This window comes from Pelobates fuscus, chromosome 10 (assembly GCF_036172605.1).
Source record: "Pelobates fuscus isolate aPelFus1 chromosome 10, aPelFus1.pri, whole genome shotgun sequence".
Taxonomy (NCBI): domain Eukaryota; kingdom Metazoa; phylum Chordata; class Amphibia; order Anura; family Pelobatidae; genus Pelobates; species Pelobates fuscus.
Genome location: NC_086326.1, coordinates 51,567,428 through 51,589,521, shown reverse-complemented (window position 1 = coordinate 51,589,521; position 22,094 = coordinate 51,567,428). Strand labels below are relative to the sequence as shown.

The window sequence follows — 22,094 nt, the reverse complement described above, 5'->3', positions numbered from 1 at the left end:
CTACAGACATACAGCACTCTCACACAAACAGCACACACACAGCACCCACACACATACAGTACACATACAGTACACTAACCGCACCCTCACAAACACACACAGCACCTTTACAAACACACAACACCCTCACACACAGCACACTAACACCCTCGCAAACACACACACACAAACAGCACCCTCAGAAATACACGACACCCACACACATCACACAAACAGCACCCTCACACACAGCACCATCACACACACATCACACAAACAGCACCCTCACACAGCACACTAACAGGACCCTAACACACACACACAAACACCCTCACACACAAACAGCACCCTCACACACACACACACACACACACAAACACCCTCACCCACATAGCACACTACCAGCACCCTCACACATACACACACACAGCAGCACCCTTACACACACCACCCTCACACAGCACACACACACACACACACACACACACAGCAGTGTATGTATATATATATATATATATATATATATATGTGTGTGTGTGTGTGTATATATATATATACATGCGGCGTGTGTTTGTGCTTTAGGGTGCACACCCTAATGCAATAGGCTGCGCACGCCTATGTATATCTGATTTGATTAAACATGATTTGCAACAATATTTTCTATTTCTATACAACATAAATTATGGCTTAAACACTGTGAACTATGTTACTGAATTAAATTATTATTTATTAAAAAAGAAAAAGGAAAAAATGGCATCATGGTACATTTCAGTTGTGGTGCAGCCAGAGCAGCACGCATTGCACTGAAGGAAAAACAAAAATGTTTTCTGTTTCTCCATCCCCACATTCTATGCTCAGTAGCAAAAAAGTCCAGAGTTTATAAAAAATTACGGACAGGAAGTCATGGTGGAGGAATTCGATTGCAGAACAGAGGTAAATACAGCACTATAGATTTCTACATTATATTTTCTTTTTCAGAATGCACCAAAACATCTTCGTTAAATATTGAGGATAGGACTGTAGACCTTCCTAGATAATGTTTATATACATTAAAAATGTCATTTGTCCTCTCTTAACAATTTATAGGTTAAAGGTGTCAGCTATTATTCCAGTAATGTTTCCTGATGTACTGTAGCTGTATTGCAGTTTGCCTACTCAATGTCTATGCCAATAATGCTTTATACTAAGCAGTCGATTTTCATATGCCTTCAAGTGATATTTATACATTCCAGATGAGGGCTAATGGATCTGCTTTCAGGGCTGCTTGAATGCGTTATGGTTTTTGTTTTGATTCATTTCACAACCCAGTTACTATATTAATTTTTCATAGGTTGAATTAGGCTCATTTATTGCGCCTTCAACACTCTTTTAAGTGGTGTTTAGACCTTTGCAAAATGGGTGGTATCGATGCCAATAAATCAGATATCCGTGATGGGAGTAGCACTCCAATCAAGGACAGAAGGGGGTCAGCCCTTTCAGTATTGATTGTATAACTTTCCAACAATATAATCAGTATTGATGGTATAAGTTTATAACAATAACCAGAATAACAGTGGTAAAAGCGAGGCTTCTTCCCAGGACAAAACTCAAAACAAAAGTGAAAGCTTTTTAATGGTTCAATAAAATATACTATATATAATTGCAGTATAGATATGGCTTATATGTGTATCGCCCATAAAAAACTAGCTTCTTTAGTCGATAAAAACAATGTTCAAGTTCTCAGTTTAAATATCCTGCCAGATTGGTGGTTTTCAAATCCACGTCTGATGTCTTTTGCGGTCAGCATTCATGACTCTGGCGAATTTCCGCTTCCAGATTCCAAGCGAACGCTCTTGCTTATCAAGTCTCAATTCGGTTTCCGTTCCAAAAGCCTATGAAGTGTTAGCCTTTTTTTTTTTTTACACAGTCTTTTGGATTTGATCATCCAGAAATACCTATGATGTGCGTATAGTATCTGTTCCTTAGGAATATATTTAAAAATATATATTTTTAAAAATACTTCTTACGAATTAAGAAAAAATGTAAAACTAAAACATTTGCCAGCTTTCTTAGAAATAGTAAAAAAAAAAATATATATATATATATATATATATATATATATATATACAAAATATACATTTGCAATTAGTAGAAAATAATACAACTAGAAGTGAAAATAAATTTTAAAAAATGGAAATAGGAGAAACGTAAAACCATAAAATATACTTAAATTTTTTATTATGTAAAAATACTTTTCTTCATGAAATGACTTATCTCAAATTCAATATTAAGTCCATGTGGATACAACATGTTATTGACATATAGAAGGCTTGGCCTGTAATTGTGGGAGGCACTTAAATTCCCTATTTAAACTCAGTGAGCCCCTGCTTACCTGTCTTCGACGATCTCGGAAGTGCTTCAGAGTACTTCCGGTTTGCAGATCCGTAACGTCAGTATTCCCGCCCGCCGGCAGCCCGGTTCATACGCCCGGTGGCTGTATTCGTGAGTATTCCGCTTCCTGCCTCTCTCGGACGGCATCGGAATCGTAAGTTTAGCCCTGTCGCTCACGGGCTCGCATTCAATCCGCTGCTTTTCTCGGTCAGTGTAACACGTTCAGTTACACTTACACCTCGTAGTCTCTTTCAGCCACAACGGGTTGCCATACGTTTTCGTTCAGGGGGTACGATTATCTTCATTCTGTTCCGTATTCAGGGGGGATGTGTTCACGTTTTAAGCTAAGTCTTAGTAGTTACGTTTGATATGAAAGGGGTTTAAGCGGTTTAGTAGTGCCCAGTATTCTCAACTTCGGTGTTTAAAGTAGTTATGTGGTCCCCTTAATGTCATAAATAGCTAAATAGTGTGAATAGGGGGTATGTTGTTCCATTGTGTTAAATGGCTGTTCCTGTCCTGTTTTTGTTGTAGTTCTTACTAGTACTGACACTTTTCGCAAGTGGCCCTTCGCGGGTGTACGTATTCGCAGCTTTGTTAAGAGGTAGGCCTCGGTGTCACCCAGTTCTTGTGTGTATGTTGTAGTTAAATAGTACATATCACAAATAGGTCACGTTTCTTTTCCTTTAGTTCCATTGGTTCCCTGCAGGATTATACTTTATTAGGTCAAGTAAAGTTTCCTTCCTCAGCAGGTATGTTATTGGTGTGTCCTGGCGGGGGGGGGGGGGTTCGAGGACTAGTTGTAATTTCTCCTGCCAACTTAGGTATGTTCCCGTGGGCTCTTTGCCTACAAGGTTAGAGGTCCCGCAAGGCATAGGTCAGCCCTTACGTTACGAGGTTCAGGCCAATCGTCCCAACGCATAGCTATAGCCTTGCTTCAAAATTAGTTAGGGCCTCACCAGTCACGGCCAATCGTATTGCTTCTTTTTAGGTCACCGAGAGGCCAACTCCCCGCCACCCACCTCAGTGGCACCAAGGCCCCACGCGCCAAATCATAGTTAGAGCCTCTCATAGCCGCTTGGCAAGTAGTTAGGGCCTCATCTGCCACCAACAAAAGCTAAGCTAATACAATTTCGCCTATGGGCACTAGCCTAGTAAGTGGGGTCCCTCCAGCTTTTTATTTTCAACACTAAACTCGCCCTCTCTGCCCCTTAGAATGTCCATCGCTTCGGTGTTAGAAGACAATCTGTCGGTTTCCAGCACCCCGCTCAGGTCGGGCACGCAGAGAACGCAACCAACCCCTCCAAGTCCAGCTTCCAGCTATCGCTCCTGGACTATCCCTAAGATTACCGCTGAACTTAAAAAGAGAAATATCCCTTATCCGGCTTCAGCTAGGAAGAACGAACTGTTTCGTTTATTGAACTCTACTGAGGATAACGAAAGGCCTGGCCCTAGTTCACAGGTTAACGTACTTAATAGCCTAGCTGAATTACACGCCATGATGGCCTCCCTGGTGTCCTCAGTTGCCACCATCAATAACAGATTGGATAACCTGGAAGCTAATAACGTCCCTTCAGTCCCCGAGATGCCCGGGCCGGTTGTCCAACCCACGCCCGCTCTAGGAGGTAACAGTGACCCTCCACCGGCTAGGAAAGTTTCCAACCTTATTAATCCTATTCACCTGATACCGCAGTCTCTCAGACGTGACATCATAGAGGGAAAGGATGTTAACTTGGCCTCGCTACTGATAGCGGCTCAAGACGTGGTTGAAAACAGGGCATACACGTTTGAGGACCTGTCAGTAGTGATGAGGGCCAGGGACCCTAGGTTGAATAGGAAACTTAACATCCCTGAGTTTGTATTGGCATTTGGCCTATACAGAGACGTTATCTGTACTGCTTTTCCCCTCCGCAGAGAGGAGCTGGATTTGTACCTTCACAAGGTAATAGAGTTGGCTTATAAGTACGGGGGCTTTGCCTTCTACGACTATCACAAGTCGTTCTCCGCTAGGTCAGCCGCTTCGTTGTCCCAGTATAATACAGTCACGGACTGGGGTCAGTTAGATACAGAATTGTTTCTCATGCATTTTGCAGGTCTCAAAACCCCTTCCTGTGCCATTTGCTCATCTGCAGCTCACTCTATTAATTTCTGTCCCGAGAATGTAGCTATCCCCTCTACCAGCAGCGCCAACTCCGATTTCCAGTCAACTTCCAGCCAGAAGGAGGTTAGAGATAAATTAGGCAGGCCCATAGTGTTCTTGGGAAAAGCTCAGGTCTGCAATAATTTTAATGCTGGGGGTTGTAGTTACAGTGCTTGTAGGCTGCTGCATGTGTGCTCGCTTTGTTTCAGGGCACATGCCAAGACGATGTGCCCTAACAAATTGTACCCTAAAAAGGCTTCTACTCCAATAAACATTCCGAGTTTGCAACGTTACCTGGCTAATCATCCTTCTTTACATCTGGTGGAATTTCTCACGTCAGGGTTCACTCACGGGTTTCACACAGGCTTTGTCTCTCTCCCCTCAGGCATCCTGGAGTGCCCCAACCTTCAGTCAGCTCTCACAGACCCCGATACCCTACAAGTTCTCTTACAGAAAGAAGTGGATAACGGCTTCATGATAGGCCCTTTCACTACTCCTCCTTTCTCCTCATGGAGGACGAACCCTCTAGGTATCGCCACTGGGAAGTTTAACAACAAAAAGAGGCTTATTATTGATTTTTCTGCACCACACGCTTCTCCCACACCTAGCCTGAATGCACTAATCCCGTCAGAAGATTTTTCTCTTCAGTACGCTAGAATTGATGATGCCATTCAGGCGATTATTAACTCCGGGAAGGCGGCCTGGTTAAGTAAGTCGGATATTACCAACGCCTTTAAGTTACTTCCCATCCATAAATCACTCTGGCATCTGCACGGAGTTAAGTGGCTAGACAACTACTATTTCGCTACCAGGCTTACTTTCGGCTCCAAAAGTAGCCCCAAGTTATTCGACCTATTCGCCGAAACCTTGACATGGCTTCTCCTTAACTTCTGCAGATGCCCAGTTGTGATACATTATTTAGATGACTTCCTCACCATAGAACCTCACCACTGCACTCCACGCAGCCTTCATCTCTTGCTCACGCTCTTCAAAGATTTAGGTGTCCCCGTAGCCCAGGACAAAACTGAAGGTCCCAAAACCGAAATTACTTTTCTGGGGATTACACTCAATTCTGTCACCATGCACGCCAGCCTACCCCAGGAGAAAGTAGACCGGATTCTATCTTACATTAGCACCTGCATGTCACTAGGCACTTGCACCAGGAAACGGCTACAGTCACTTTTAGGCTCACTTAATTTTGCCATGAGAATAATTCCACAGGGTAGGTCGTTCATTTCCAGGATCCTTTCACTGTTGCACGGTCTCCCTGACGATGACTCCACTACAACCCTAGACGAGTCGGCTATAGCTGACCTGAGAATGTGGCAGCTGTTCCTTTCCTCGTGGAACGGCAGGTCGCTGTTTGTTCCCCCCGTTTCCGACGATTCCCCAGTACTCTGGACTGACGCTTCAGGGGCCTTAGGATATGCGGCCATTTTTGGAGACGAGTGGCTATACGACTCCTGGCCGGTCGAAACCACGTCACTCGAGGGATTCAGTACCACCTCCTCTCTTTTCGAGATCTACCCTATCGTAGCAGCAGCTTACACGTGGGGGGTAGAGTGGAGGGGGCAGTCAGTCAGGTGTTTTTGTGACAACTTAGCTACCTGTAACATAATCAACAAGGGCCGCTCTCAGTCCCTCACGATCATGAACCTAGTCAGGAGACTCACTTGGCTAGCAGCTAATCTCCAGTTCTGCATATCCTGTGTTCACGTCCCAGGTATACAGAATACTGCCGCTGATGCTCTGTCACGCTTCAATTTGCAGGAGTTCTTCAGGCTACATCCTACTGCTTCCCAGCGACCCAGGGTACCTCCAAAGTTCGAAGACCTGGTAATGCATTAAGCTCTCTCCTACATCTGAGCGGCACGCTTGCTCAGGCGGGTTTATCCCTCAACACAAGGAAAGCCTATTACAGAGCTTATGAACTGTTTTTGTGTTTCATTCGTAATTACTGTGTAATAAATGTTTTTTCTGTTGAAACCATGGTTGCTTTCACAACTTTTTGCCACTTTTCTCTTAATCTATCTTACAACACTATCAAACTCTACTTAACGGGAATCCAACACTACATGTTAACCTCCTTTCCCAACAAGTCTCCTTTCCTATCTTCCTACCCTCTTAAAAGTGTCCTCAAAGGCATTCACAACTTGTCAGTACACATACCCACTAAACGCCTTCCCATAGATAGTAAGTTGTTTAAGAATTTGTCCGATGTACTCGACACGTCCCCTTTCGAACATATCACAAACCTCGTTATCAAATCAGCGGCTTATCTAGCCTTTTATGGTTTCTTGAGACCCAAAGAGTTCACTGTAGAGAGAGCTTCTGATTTCAGCTCGTGCCTCCAAAAGAAACACTTAATTAAAAATCTAGATCACTACACTTTGTCCGTTACCCGTACCAAAACAAGCCAAACAGGCCCACCAGTGGAAATTAACTTTTATCCCACGTCAACCAAATGGTGTCCCGTCCGAGTATTGGATAGGCTAGTAGCAGCCCAAGCTAGTTCCGCTCCTGATAGCCCACTTCTAGCTTTACTAGGGAAACCCCTGACCACAAAAATCTTCATGCTTTACATACGCACCCTTTTACTCCGCTTGGGACAAAACCCACGTTCTTTCTCGGGCCATTCTTTTCGCATTGGAGCAGCCACAGCTGCCTCAGGTAATCATGTACCGACACACATAATTAAAAACATGGGGAGGTGGAAATCATCTGCATACAACAGATACATTCCCAATCCAGAGAAAGAGATAAGGCTGGCTTTCTGTGATATGACTAAATGATGTACCGCTTAATAAACGCATTTTGTTTCAATGGTTATTATTTTTGCCCTCTTTTACAGGCCTAACCTTACGTCAGTTTCGGCACACCTCAACTGACTTGCTATTAAGGAACTACTTATTTTTAAACCCTGTTTTCCTTACGTCCTCGGAATGTGCCGTACACAAATAGAAGGCTTGGCCTGTAATTGTGGGAGGCACTTAAATTCCCTATTTAAACTCAGTGAGCCCCTGCTTACCTGTCTTCGACGATCTCGGAAGTGCCCCTCCCGCCGCACCCTCAATTTTATCATATTCCTAGGTGGGCCCTCTTTTACAGGCCTAACCTTACGTCAGTTTCGGCACACCTCAACTGACTTGCTATTAAGGAACTACTTATTTTTAAACCCTGTTTTCCTTACGTCCTCGGAATGTGCCGTACACAAATAACGTTATAGATTAATCTAATTTCTTAGCTGCCTGTAATCTATTTTGAAATCTCCACCTCTTCTAGGTACATGTACTTTTTTAATTCCAAAAACATAAACCCATCTGAATAACTATTCTATATTATTTTAAAATGTGAAGATACACTATGTTACCTGAACCCTTTTTTTAACGTTCCTTATGTGTTCCTGATATTAAGAGGTCTAGTCGCTCTTCCAATGCACTTCAACCCACAGGGACATGTAAGCAATTAGATTACATTTTTGGTGAAACATGTGATTACTTATTATTTTTATGTGTCCTTCATCCAATCTCTAGCTCAGTAACCACCTTTTTCATAGTCTGTGTTCCGGGACATTATTTATTCATGATTCTTCTTATTTGTTTTTTTTTCTGATCATTATATTGGTATATGAACGGCGGGCTTTCTAGATGTTCATTTTGTTTTCCTTCTTTGGATAGAAGTAAAGATTTCCTGTCTGTTTTTGCTACATCTTCCTTTATTGTTTGCAAATCTTTATTATATCCCTTTGCTTCAAAGGCCTCCTGGAGCATGTGTTTCTTCATGTGTATTGGAGCATGTGTATTGCAATCCACTTGCTTGAAGAATGTACAAGTTTTAAAAGTAATTTCTGTTACATGAACTGCTAAATACAGAAAATTGAATTAATTAAAACTTCAGTTAGTTTCCAGCTTCTTCTTGTTGTGGCTTTGATTCAAATCTTTGATAAAATATTTTAAACTTTCCTATCTACCTTTCCAGATGAAGAAAATGTCATATATATAATGCCTATAGGTGACCAAGTGTTGCTCCCAACCCTGCCTCCCAATAGGTCATGAATAGATTACTGTAGCTGGGAGCAAACCTGCTCCCCATAGCGCTTCCTTCTTTTTGGAGGTAGAAGTTATCTTTGAACGGGATCTAATTGTTTTAAAGTATCAAATGTATGTCTTCGAGTATGAATTCGATCTGATCCGGGAGGAACTTACCCAACTTCTCTAAAAAATATCTAGTTGCTTGTAGCCCTATTTCATGTGCTCTACACTAATATCCCACATGAAAAATGCCTACAAGCAAATAGACATTTCTTAGAGAAGTCAGGTGAGTTCCTTTATGATCAGATCGAATTCCTACTAGAAGCCATATGTTTGATACATCAAAACAGTTATTTCTGGGTCAAAGATCGTTTCTTCGTCCAAAAAGAAGGAACTACTATGGGAGCCAGGTTTGCTCACAACTATGCTAATCTATTCATGTCCTAATGGTAGGAGACTCTGCGGGGTTGGGAAAGGCAGAGAGGAAAATTTGAAAGATTGTATCATAGGTTTGAATCAAAGTTACACCAAAATCAAGCTGAAACTACATGGAGTTTTAAGGAATACATTTTCAGGATTTTACAGTTTGTGACAGAAGGTACTTTAAAAACCCAAAATTATTTAAGCAAGTCTTATATTGAAAGGAAAATCTGTCATCTAACTCATTGGTTAGATAATATTCCAAGAGGTCAATTTCTCAGACTCAAAAGGAACTGTACAGAAGCAGAATACAATGAACAATCCTTCAAACTCCAGAAGGCCTTTGAAGAAAATGGATTTAGAAAAACAAATCTGCAAACAATAAAGTAAGACATAGTGAAAACGGATAGGAAATCTTTGCTTTTATACAAAGTAAATGAAAACAGAGTAGCATCTAGAAAACTCGCTATTCATATGCCAATATAATGATCAGAACAAACAAATAAGACAAATCATGAATATTGTCCCATTCTACGTGAAAACACTATTTTTTTTCTATTTCACATTTTACTTCCAGAGAAACCTAGATTCATCTGCAGGGGAGCTAAGAATTTGAGGTCAAGTATAATTAACAGTGACTACCAAACAGCAAGAACAAATAATTGTAATATTACTAATGGTTTCCATAGATGTGAAAATTCTTAGATTTGTCAGAATGCACAGAGTACAAAGAAGGTGATTACTAATACAGAGATTGGATAAAGGACGCATAAAATTAAAGAAGTAATCACATGTTTCACCAAAAATTTTATCGCCTTGCTTAGATGTCCATGTGGGTTGAGGTATATTGGAAGAAGGACTAGACCTCTGAATATCAGGATACAAGAATACATAAAGGAATATTTAAAGAGTTCAAACACCGTAGTGTATCTTCATAGTTTAAAATAAAATATGTAGCAGTAATGCAGATGGGCTTATATTTTCAGGAATTAAAAATAGTACATGTACTTAGAAAAGGTCGAGATTTCAAGAAGATAATTAATTGGCTGTGAAGAAATTAGACTTATTGATCACTTTAAGACTTTGCACCTACATGGTATTTCTATGGATTTTGAGATCGTTCATTTCCCAGAGTAAAGTCTTTTACATAGTGAAAAATAAACATATCTTTTGGTTTTATATTTTTTATTTCCGTTTTTTTTATGAATCTTTCTTATATATATATTTTTTGTGCAAATGTATAATTTGTATATTTTTAAACTATTTCTTTTTTTTTTTCCAATTTGACAATTTTTATTTTGTCATATCTTCTAAATCAACAATTAAGAAAGGGAAGGGGGTTGCAGAAGAAAAGAAGGGGAGCAGGGTTCAAGTAAGATACATCGCATACAATCGCAGTCATTGTAATCGTGTTCAATGCTAGTGGTTCCTTTGGTACATTTCACACAATATGGGCGATTTTCAATATTTCATTACATTCATAACATAAATATCACCCTTCTAGGTTATTGAAACACATATTTTACATAGTGATGCCCTACTGTCTCTGAGGCCTTTGTTTCATGTACTCTGCTGGGTTGGTATTGTTTTGCATCTCAACCTTCAATTTTTTAAATCAGGGGTACAGAGGGGGGAACAAAGGGGTGGGTGGAGGTAAGCCTGTGACACTGTCTGCTCCTCCTTGGCATAAATGGCGGTGGTCACTAGTGCTTATGACTCGTATGAGTGTGGGTTAGGTACCTAATGGTGTTTTACTCTGTTTGCATCGAGGTGTGTGCGTCAACCTTTCTTCCACTAGGAAGTTTAATTCAATATTTAGTTGTTAATTTTTTTAGTTATGTTCAGGTTTATTTTGTTTGTGGGTTCCGCATATTGCTTGCGGTGAACTTTGTAGGTATGTAGTGTGTGTTGCAGTAACACAAGGTTGAACCTCATGTACGATCAGTGTGGTACCAGTGGGGAATTTTGTGAGGGTATTGAGGTAATAGAAACAGCATAGGTAGTTGAGAGCCGTACCTCTTATTACAGAGTGTGGTCATGGTGACTGGGCCTATATCCCACAGTAACTATATACAGTGTGGGTGTTTACTCCGCTTTTCCCCTGGGCTTAATCGTTGGACAGGTTGTCTCCAGCACAGTCTCTCTTGGTCTTGTCCTGAGTGTTTTTAGCTCTGGCTTGTTGGTCAAGTGGATGCCTGGTTCTATACTGCCTTTTATTCACCTTTTAAATTATGCGTTTACTTCTCTGTCTCCTCTTTCCCCCTCCCTTTTCTGAGGAATGTTACCCATGTGTTCCTGGCCTCCACCATGTATTTTGCTGGGTGTATTTGCTGGTTAGTCTTGGTTTCAGAGCCTAGGTTCAATGATATATGTTGCGTCAGAGTAGGTCTCTCAGGGGCCTGTGTCTGTTTCCAGTGCCTGGCTATCAAGAGGTTGGCTGCTATCAATATATGGTATAGCAGGCCAGCTTGGGGTTTCGTGTAGGAGTCGAGTGACATAAATAGTAGGGCACACTCCGGACTCAGTTTGGTTTTGATTCTTAAACTATTTCTAAGACAGTTGGCTATTTTTATTTTTTTCTAGTTTCATAAGTAACTAATACTGTTCTCACATGAGTGGTGTTTCTGGAACGAATGGATGCCCAAATCCGAATGATAACAATACAAGGTGAACACTTCGTAGACTTTTGGAACCAAGACCGAATTGAGACTTGGAACTCAAGCACGTTCACTTGGAACGCACAAGTGCCAATCTGGTAGGATATTTAAACTGAGTACTTGGACATTGGTTTTACTAGTTGAAGAAGCTAGTTTTTACTGCTGAAATGTGTTTGACATACCTACATTGCTATTATATGTAGTATACCTTATTTTGTTTAATTGATCATTTAAGTTTTTACTTCTTCTCACTTTTGTTGTGAGTTTTGTTCTGGGAAGGAGCCACACTTTCATCACTGTTCTCCTGGTCATTGGATGTTATACCATCAATACTGAAAGGACTGAACCCTTCCATCCTGGGAAGGAGTGCTATTCCCATCAGGGTTATTGGCATCTACACCATCACTTTTGCAAAGGTCTACACACCACCTAAATGAGTGTTGGAGGCACAATAAATTAGTCTAATACCACCTAAGGTATTGGTTATTGAGACAATTTACCCGTACACACCTTTGTCCGTTTCATTATGTACTGCCCTATGAGTGTATATGTTTCATTTGTTTAAGGAATAATCTGCAAAACAATCCCTATATTCGGGTCGGGGGACCATTATGCTCTTATGGAGGTGATGTTCATTTAGCACTACAAGAAATATAAGGAATTTTAATATAGGTATATTTCATATCTTTAACGCCTTGAACACTTTTTTTTTTTTTTTTTTTTTTTTTCAAAGCATGATTTCTTTTTGCATCTTTTGGGGTTTTTGTTCCCCACTATTTTTGAGATTTACTACTTCTGCATTTGTGTGGGTTTTTTTTTTTTTTTGCACCTATGTTCCCATAATAGGCTGCATGTGAAAAAAGAAAAAAAAAAAATATATATATATATATATATATATTTACACTTTATTAATACTGAACTTTGTAAGTAATATCTATTAATAGCACTGGCATCACACTAATTTTGTATCCACATTATACTATATTCATTTGAAATCAATATTTCTTGTACATTTTCACAAGATTATTGATGTTATAAGGGGGGGAGGGGGGTTTAGATTACAAGCATTGTGGCAAAATCCACCAGGTGTTCCATCAAACAACTGCCTTGGCTACTATTTCTATTGACTGTTTATGGTTTCTTTCTTTAGTACCATATTGTTAGAGGTGCATCATGAGCAATAGAAAGATTTTGGAATGATTTCTCTCTCATTCCCGATGACTTTCTAGTAATGGACTAGTGGGTGACCAACTAAGTCTGTTTTGTCAGCAAGTATTGTTGAAGCTGCCATGACTTCACAAATCTGGGCAGGTTGCCAGGCGTCAACTAAGCAAACCGAGCTTGATGACCAAATAATATGGATAGCCAACAGCAAATTTGCCATGAACAGGTTTTCCCAGAATTGTACACTGGCATTCTACAAATGTGATTGATAACCTATAAGTGATCTAGTCATGGTCCAGATGTTGCTTAATATACCTGTCTATTCAGGTAATCTGGCACATTAGGCTGGAGGGGAGTAATTTTACTGACCTGAGAACATGGCTGAAGCACTTATTAACATAGGAAGCATATAGCAGGAACACAGAAAGCTTTTAGCTGTTAAATGGTTTAATTTCTTTAGTGCACAAACTTACTTAAAACCATCATATGTCCCTTTTAATTCTAACAAAGTCCATTCTAAAGCCTAGAACGCTAAAGTATGTATTTTCTTTAGCTCCAAATCTCTGTTCCTAATGTTTTATAACGTTTCTTTTTTTAGGGGCTTTAAGTTGATGATATCTTGTAGGAGATGACTTTATAAACATTGTCTAGTTCCTTTATTATTTTGTTGTGATTTTTTTTTTTTTTAGGCACTAATGTTTTATATGATTACATATAAAGGTAGCTGTGTATGCTATACTAATGCAGCATTTGTTTTAGTGACTACATTCTGCTTTCACCTGTTAATGTATACTTCTTTCAGTACTAACAGTCGAAAACCACCAAGTCTGCTTTACTTGAGAAAAAGAAGATAGGTTTTTATTTTTTGACCACCTTCCTAAACATCACTGATGCAAGATAAAATCTTCTTGGGCCATAGGTCAGGGGCAGACAACCTTGTGCACTCCAGATGTTATGGAGTCTGTGGACTGTTTCTCCCATAATGCTCTTAGAGCCATAATGCTGGCCATGCATCAGGGTAGATGAAGTCTGCAACATCTGGACTGCCAAAGGTTGCATACCTCTGCCATCGGTCATCTTTAGATGTCTCTCCAGCCTCCAGCTGTTTTTGATTACAACACCTATCAATCATGATTGAAGATGCTTGAAGTTGTAGATGACCATACAGGTGGAGTTCCATGCAGTGCTTACTACTGTTGTACATATCTCATATATATATTACTTGACATTGGATACAGATAACAGTACCCAAAGTTCTGTCAACTACAGCTATCATGGCAAATGACTGGGTAAACATCATGTATAAAAATTGCCACCATCACTTTTACACTCACCCTTCTCTGTGAGCTTCTCCTTTTTCCAACTCCTGAATGACACCCAAAAGCACTTTAATTGTTTCCTGGCTGGAACTTATCAGAGTTTCCATGGTTTGGAGCTGTGCTTTTAAGTCTATCACTTCTGTGTGAGGCACAATTTGTTGGCAATCATCACCCAAAGGAACCGGCGTCTGAGAAGGCTGATTTTTAGGTAAAAAGTTTATCTGAAGTGTCTGTTCATTACATTCTGCTGTTTGACACTGTGACTGTGTTGTACATGCTTTTGCATTTGCGTCTTGGGTTGGCAAGCCATTAATCTGTGCAGTTCTTTTGCTCTCATCCTCTGTCAATGAGCATACTGTTCGTTCATTGTTATCACTTGCTGGGTTTGATTCCTCAGGGTCTATTAGGTTTGGGTTGAGTGCAGGTGAGTGAATTGTGGCTTCTTCTTTCAAAAGCACTTTCACGTGTGCTGAGTGATGGGATTGCATGTTCCTTAATGGCCGTTTGTCATGTTTTGCTGTTTCATGCAAATGGCAGATGACATGTTCTGAAGTAGAGTTTGCTGGGTTCTGAAGAGAAGGGGTCTCTTTAGTACAGCTGTGCAAATCAGTGCTCTTACATGCGTCTGAACAATTGCTAGAGGATAGTAGATTGATGGTATCCATGTCTTCGCTAGAATGTATCATCAGTTCAGCCACCACTTGATCTCCAAACCTGCCACATTGAATAGTCTCCCCTGAGTTTTTATGGTCAGTTTTATCCTTCACGTCTATAACAAATCCATTGTTTTGACTTTTTAACGTATCCACACCAGCAGCATTTTTTAAAAGACTCCCTTTTTTGCGATCCAGAGGAAAAGTCTGGTAACGCTTTTTCAAGTCAGGTGAAGTCTGAACTCCTGTGCTCTTTGTGACATTGGGTATGGACCTTCTAGCAGGCACAGTCATATATTTCCGATAGGCTTTGTAAGACAAAGATTTTGTATCTTTTTTATCAGTTTGTGGCACCGTAGAAAGCTGTTTATCCCTCTGTTCATTTTGGGCTTCACAAATATCTTTAAACCTCACCTGAAGCGCCTTGTTCCTTTTTTTAATCTGCCTATTTGGATCCAGTGCATATTTCATCTCTAAGGCAAGTGAAACTGCTGGTTCAACTTCACTTTCAGAGGATGTTAGTACACATTTGTCCTCTTCTTTGCTCACCATGATTCCTGAAAGTGAGACATGACAACATAATTAGTCAAATAGAAAATTTTTTTTTATTTTTTTTTATTTTTATAAAAAAATCTGATGGTTTAAGCCCCACATGAATTTTGCTTAACGGAAATGAATACATTGCAATAATGTAAAGGTACAAACTGGTTTATATATTTATATCCCGGCTGGGATTAGATCACTTTGATCCTAAATATCTGCCTGGAAAGATATCCTAGCTTTTCTAATTTTTATCTTCCGTAAACCTGCACAGTTCGAAAATCTAATACAGGCAGACACAAACACTACAGAACTTACCTTTACTTTTAATTGCCTGTGAAACTTATTTTTGGTATGCTGATACAGTCCTTTGTATTAATCTAATTATTGTCGCTTTTACTGTTGAATCCACATTTGAATTCTTATTGGTTGGTTAGAATTCCAAACCAATCTTTCTCAAATAGTTCTTCAGCAGTATATTTGCATGAATATCTAAAGTTCTCGTGACAGCCATAAGTTGACCACCTACTTATTCCCATACACGTGCATTAAACCTCAATCTATTACCTTACTGAGAGGGTAGTGGATGCATGGAATAGCCTTCCAGCTGAAGTGGTAGAGGTTAACACAGTAAAGGAGTTTAAGCATGTGTGGGATAGGCATAAGGCTATCCTAACTATAAGATAAGGCCAGGGACTAATGAAAGTATTTAGAAAATTGGGCAGACTAGATGGGCCGAATGGTTCTTATCTGCCGTCACATTCTATGTTTCTATGTTTCAGTAAAGTGTGAGGAAAGCAAGCCAAATTGAAGCAGTATACATATGAGAATGCACAGCTATAAAGTATTCAGTTAAAATACTTAACAAAAATAAATGCTTTCTTATTTCCTAAGCGGTCAAGTGAAATTCTCTTCTGCACTGCCCAAATAAAAAAAATATATATACCCATATTTAGTAGATATACTCCCAATGAATGCATTTCATTTTTTGTTATTGGAGTATATAAAAAAAAAAGCTTGCAAAAGCAGCAGATCTCTTGCCTGAAGTCTTTGCAAGCTTTCCACTTCTAACCCAGTAACTTAATGAGACATCTTTGCAAGGCAGGTGCTATAAGCTATTGCATGTCTCCGCTTCACTGAGCTCAACAACCAGGAAGTAACAGGACTGATTGCCTGATTGACAGCCAGGGAGGTGTAACAAGGTTAAATTATAACATTGCCAATTTATAATGAAATCTGCACTTTTTGTAAAATGAAAAAATGCTTTAGGTGTTTGGCTAGTCCCTACAAGATATCCTAATTCCAGTACCTGTGCAGCTTTTCAAACTTGAGGGAGAAGCTATCCTTCATTATTTTGTTAATTAATACTGAAATGTACATGGTCAAAAATCATCAGGGAATTACAAATCCTAATTTGTACTGACATTGGAAATTCCCTGGTGAACTGGTGAATTCCCTACAATTCCACTGAGTGAGATTATATCATTGCATCATTTTCACACATCCTTTCAGTAATGCGTAGTCTACTGATATACATAATCAACAACACAGTTATTGTAGAAGAAACTAATATTTTTGCATATTTTGTCCACTAAAAAAAAAAAAAAACTTGCTAAATGTTGCACGTTATTATGGGAATTAATTTGCTTATTCAACCTTTACACAAAAACGGTAAAACCGTTAAGCCATTAAGATTCTAGAATATCTGCTATTTTCTTCGATCATCTTAAATACTACTTAGTCTCTTATCCTTAACACCCATTGATCATCAGAGGTAAAATAATTAATACCAGACAGGCAATGCATGTTTAGAGAAAGTCTGTTTATGGCAGGTTCTTATGGCAAATAAATAACTTTTTTTTTTCCCTTTCTGATCCTAGCTAGAGTTAAAGCGATGATATAGTCCCTTAAACAACCTTGGCTTAATGCAGCAGTTTTTGTGTATATATCATGTTTCTGAATTGTCACTGCTCAATTCTCTGCCATTTAGGAGTTAAATCACTTTTGTTTCTCTTTACACCTCACCTAGCTGTGACTTATACAGCCTGCATGAACACAAAATGGTTTCATTTTTAATCAGATATAACTTACTTAAAAAGTTTTTATATCCTGCTCTGTAAATTGAACTTTAATCACACACAGGAGGCTTCTTCAGTGTCAAGCGAGCTATAAATAGAGCAGGATATAATAAATTAAATTTTAAACAGAATTTGCAATAAAGGAAGTGTAAACATTAGATGACTCTTTGCAGGATGTGTTTAGGAAGACTGTGCGAGTCACATGCAAAGAGATGTGACTAGGGCTTTATAAACAAAGTGATTTAACTCCTAAATGGCAAAGAATTGAGCACTGAGACTATGGGGGCATGAACTATATACCGTACCTTTTTTGGTGAATGTAGTGTCCCTTAAATATTTTATTTCAATATGCATGAGCCATTTCTCTTTTTGGATTACTCGATCATCGTAATTCACAAATAATCTCTGCATATGAATATAAACCCATTTATTCCATGCTTGTGAAAATATTCATTGTAACATGAAATAGTATGTGTTTTTAAAGATATTGAGCCCTGCATAAACTGTTGATAATTTAACCCAGTTATTCTCCAGTATTAGAGGCTTTTTCAAACCTCAAGGTGACAGGATCTGCTCCTGGCAGAGTAAAATCATTGTTCCTAGATAAGAAAAATAATATTACAATTAAGTTGGCACATCTTAACATTGATTAATCGGCTACCAATTTGCTTTACATCTCACAGTGTGTGACAGAAAACACTATAAAGAAGTAGGATCTCTGCATTCATTGGATGGTACTGAAAGTAAAATGAATGACATATTTTTTTATTCTTCTATAGGATCAAGTGTGTGTGTGTATATATATAGTAATTTTAGTAAAGCATTTTTATTTGTTTTTACTTGACCGATGAGGGTTTTATTCATTGTGATATACAGTTTAAGAAATAACACAGAAATGAGTTACATTTTGCTACTATGCCATGCCCCTATCTTCATAGGAATGTTCTACATTGCACATAGCAAACTAGAACATTGATGTTTATCTTTGAAATGATCGAGACAGAAAAAACTACCATACTAAGAATTGTGTGTTTTTTTGTGTGATAGTGGTAAGATACATATTTAGCTGTTGGGGAATTCCTATCTTCTTAAAGAGTTGTCAGCCTGGTGATGTCCCTTCCTTTTGTCTTTTAAATCCAAAATCTGAATTTGAACAGCTACAATGATGGAGTATTGAGCTGTGAACTGAGGAAAAGCCTCATATTGCCGTGTACATCTTTTATCAGCTGTTGCTTGGTATTTTGAGAGTTTCAAGACACCTAAAGCTGCATTGAGTGACAGTACAGAAGAAAAGCTCTTATCGGAGAGCCAGATTAATGGAATGCTGTATACTATTTACAGGTGACAGTGAAAAGTGTGGCAATCGGCAGATCAATCATGTGAAAATACTGGCGATAAGGAATTGTGACTTATAGGCCTAAAAATGTCTTTGCAATATAAATCGACAAAATGGCTATAGATTTTCAAGTCACTCAGTCAGTAGTTTTTACTTGCCTTTGTATTTTAAAAGCAAGGTATTCTCCCTCTACCCTCCCCTTGTCTTGGCAGTATTGCCTATTCTTGGCCTTTTGGGTTGGATGAGTTTATGGGAAATGTAGATAAGCACATCTGGTGTGCTAAGCCTAGCCATCACTTGTGTGTTTTATATTGATTTGCAAACATGTGCATTGATTGAGGTAGCCATGCTTGATAATATTTAAAAAAAAAAAAAAGAGAGAAAAAAATATCCCAGACACAGTGCTGCTGGATGGTATTCTAACAGTGCATCACTGAGTGTCTTTTCCACTTGATTTTGTGATTTTAAGTGGTCATGGTGCCTGCAGTCTGTATGCCTGTGCAGCATATGTAGTTTAACCCCTCTGCTGATGCTGTAATCCCATCTTTAGGAGCGTCATTGGGGTGTAACTAGCTAGCCCAGAGCAAGAATTCCAAGATGGCTAATGTCTTATGCACAGAATTGCATTTATTAGCTGAGCGTGGTCAGCTGACGCTGTCAGACGGAATTATGGCCAGTGAGATTGTCATGTGACTTCTGCAGCTCTGTAGTAGCTGGAAGTTGTCACTGGACATATAGGTCCCTCAGAGCCTTTAGGGGACCCAAGTAAGAGGGCAAATCACTGCAAAACTGCTTTCTGAACAGGAAACAGGACAAAGGCATTTATGGCATCATAACCACTACAGTGGGCTGCTTGGAGGAAGCCTTTAACTTTATGCAGAATGTGGCTTTCAATAATCTACAGTATCTGGTTGTGGTGGATGTTCCATTTTGCCGAAAAATACCAGAGAATGTCTTCTCCAAGAACACCCACATTGCACAGTCATTCCACGATCTGAGCTTGCTTACTACATCACATCAAAATCCTAAAACATGCACTAAAGACGTTTTCATTGCTACTATTTAAAGAACATGTGACCCCCCTTGGCTAATTTGCTGTCCAATTAGCAAAAAGTATAAATTGGAAACAAATGTCAATGGATTTAAACTGGACCCTGAAAGTTGAGTAACAGGGCACATTTAAATGTCAAGAAAGTATGCAAACAGGTACATCACTCTGTTCAGATCTGAATATGGTGTTGTGAGCTATCTTATGTTTACTGTGTGGTGTGTGCACTGTATTTGGATGTGCATGTAGATTATTAATACATATAAATGGAAGTGTGATATAAGTGAACACGTGTCAATAAGTATCTATTTGCATTACTCAATAGTGTTGAGCATTAGCTACCCATACACAATTATTCCATTAGAAGATTTCACAAAGTCTTGCACTTTTGGCTCCTGTTTTATTTGTGCATCTCACAAACTTAACAATGTATTAATGATGCATACTATTTGTAAAACTTTTGTTCTCGTCCATATACATTACTGTCGGGAAAAGCCCTGTAAAGGGCACCAGTTTAATATAGTAATGTTTAAAGGTGAGTGTGAAGCAGCAGTCTTCAGCTTCCATTAATTTTGGCTGCATTTTAAGGATGGCTTTACAGAATTAGTTTAGCATCAGATCAGACTTGTCCATGCTACTCGGTAACTTCATGCTCTAATAAGTTGTTTCATTTAAAATTGCCCTCAGCTACAACCAGATTGTTGAAAAGAAAAAAATGGGGATAACCCCATGCGAGTTTGCAGCCATACAGATGTATGTTTCAGTCTGCCATGTCTTTCACATTGCTCAGCTTAAAAAAAATAAAAAAATCAGCCCTGCTGTCGGTAAAGGTGGGTGTCAGAATTTCCTCACTTGATCCGAGGAGGGTTTATAAGAGTGTCATCATATCTGATGAGGAAAAGTGTCCCCAATGGCCACATAGAGAAGACCCCAGAAACTTGCTCAGTGTTGGAAACTTTAGAAACTTTATGGTACTCTGTTAATATAGGACCACAAAAAATAAGTGTTTTATTGCACAGATACACCCAACACCTGTAAATGTTCTAAGAAGGAAAATATTTAGATGTGAATGCCTTGTGTATGGTTAGATGATCATTGCTATTCATTGCTGCTGTCCTAGCAACTCGGATATACATAGTGGAAAGTCATGTAATGCCAGAGGCCAGAGTTTGTGTTGATCACCTCTAGGTACACTCTTTCATATTTTGAGGTGGGAGGGGGGACCGGGCATACAAATATGTTTATTTTACCATATTACCTCTATAGCAGGTCTATTAAGATGCGTTCTAAAATTGGAGCAATCACCATGGAAACCATTGGTCTTTTACCTTGGATTGCAAGACATTAATCGATTTACACAAGAATTGGTCTTTGTACAGAGGGAACAACCTTTCAATTACTTGGACATGATTTTTTAAGGTTTAGGAGAAATGTGTTAATCTGGAGTGTGTGTGTTTATAATAATAATAATAATAATAATAATAATATATATAGGTATAAGTCGTATTATTCTTAGAATGAGTGCATCAGTAAGGCTGGTGAAAAACTGTATGCATTTATGTTACTCTTAAGTTGTATCCCCTTATTCACATAACATGGATGCCAACACACAGAACACCATAGAAAATTTTTTGGAGTAAATTAGCATACAGTGTATGCTTGTAAATATTGATTCAGCATGATTATGCATTTTGAATTTTTACTCCTTACTGTAAAATAAACTTGGAAGACCTGTGCATCTACATGAAATCATGCTTGCACACTGCAGTAAAGTCCAAGGTGGTTAATATGGGCAGTAATCAATCGAAGCTCTCTGCCTGGATGGATGGATATTTTATTAAACCTTTTGTTTAATTTATTGTTTTAAACTGGGAACATCTTGTCATCTGAGCACTGTTCAGATTAAGTGCCTTGCAGCATATGAAATCCTGTTTTTCTTCCCCATACAAATGCCCAGAATCATAACTGCAATGCCGAAGCAGAAATTGGAAATACGTCTGAGATCAGAATTGAGTAATCTGAATTATCTTTATTTCCTTTTTTTTTTTTTTTATGTATTTATTTAAAAAAAATGTTTAAGCAGATAGACTTTTCAACCACAATGACCTTGTTAAGTCTCTTCTTAATAATGATGGTAGGTCTTCCAAGTTTTATGCGTCATAGTATATTCCAAATCTCCTTCAGCCAAAATGACCTGTCGCAAATGCAAATGTCAGGATAAGTTATGTTTGCTTGCAAAATGGTCACACTGCAAACATCATGAGCCTGTGTAAGGTCCAATTTCTTGTTTATTTAATGAATGTTCTGTGCTTAGAATGGCAAGTGGTTTTCAACTAAAAGCTATGTATTGCAATATACTAGT

The 22,094-nt window shown here is 38.9% G+C and overlaps 2 protein-coding genes across 4 annotated transcripts in view; one reads left to right on the top strand and one right to left on the bottom strand.

Moving 5' to 3' along the window:
* Nucleotides 1-22,094, top strand: part of DOCK1 (dedicator of cytokinesis 1) — a 369,359-nt gene that overhangs the window by 172,686 nt on the left and 174,579 nt on the right. The gene's annotated exons all lie outside the window — the stretch shown is intronic.
* The window catches only part of INSYN2A (inhibitory synaptic factor 2A), a 54,181-nt gene that overhangs the window by 29,893 nt on the left and 2,194 nt on the right, over nucleotides 1-22,094 (bottom strand). The window contains exon 2 of the mRNA XM_063433614.1: nucleotides 14,093-15,287. Within this exon, the coding sequence (XP_063289684.1) occupies nucleotides 14,093-15,282 (1,190 nt within the window). The 5' untranslated portion in view covers nucleotides 15,283-15,287. The remainder of the gene's footprint in view (nucleotides 1-14,092; nucleotides 15,288-22,094) is intronic.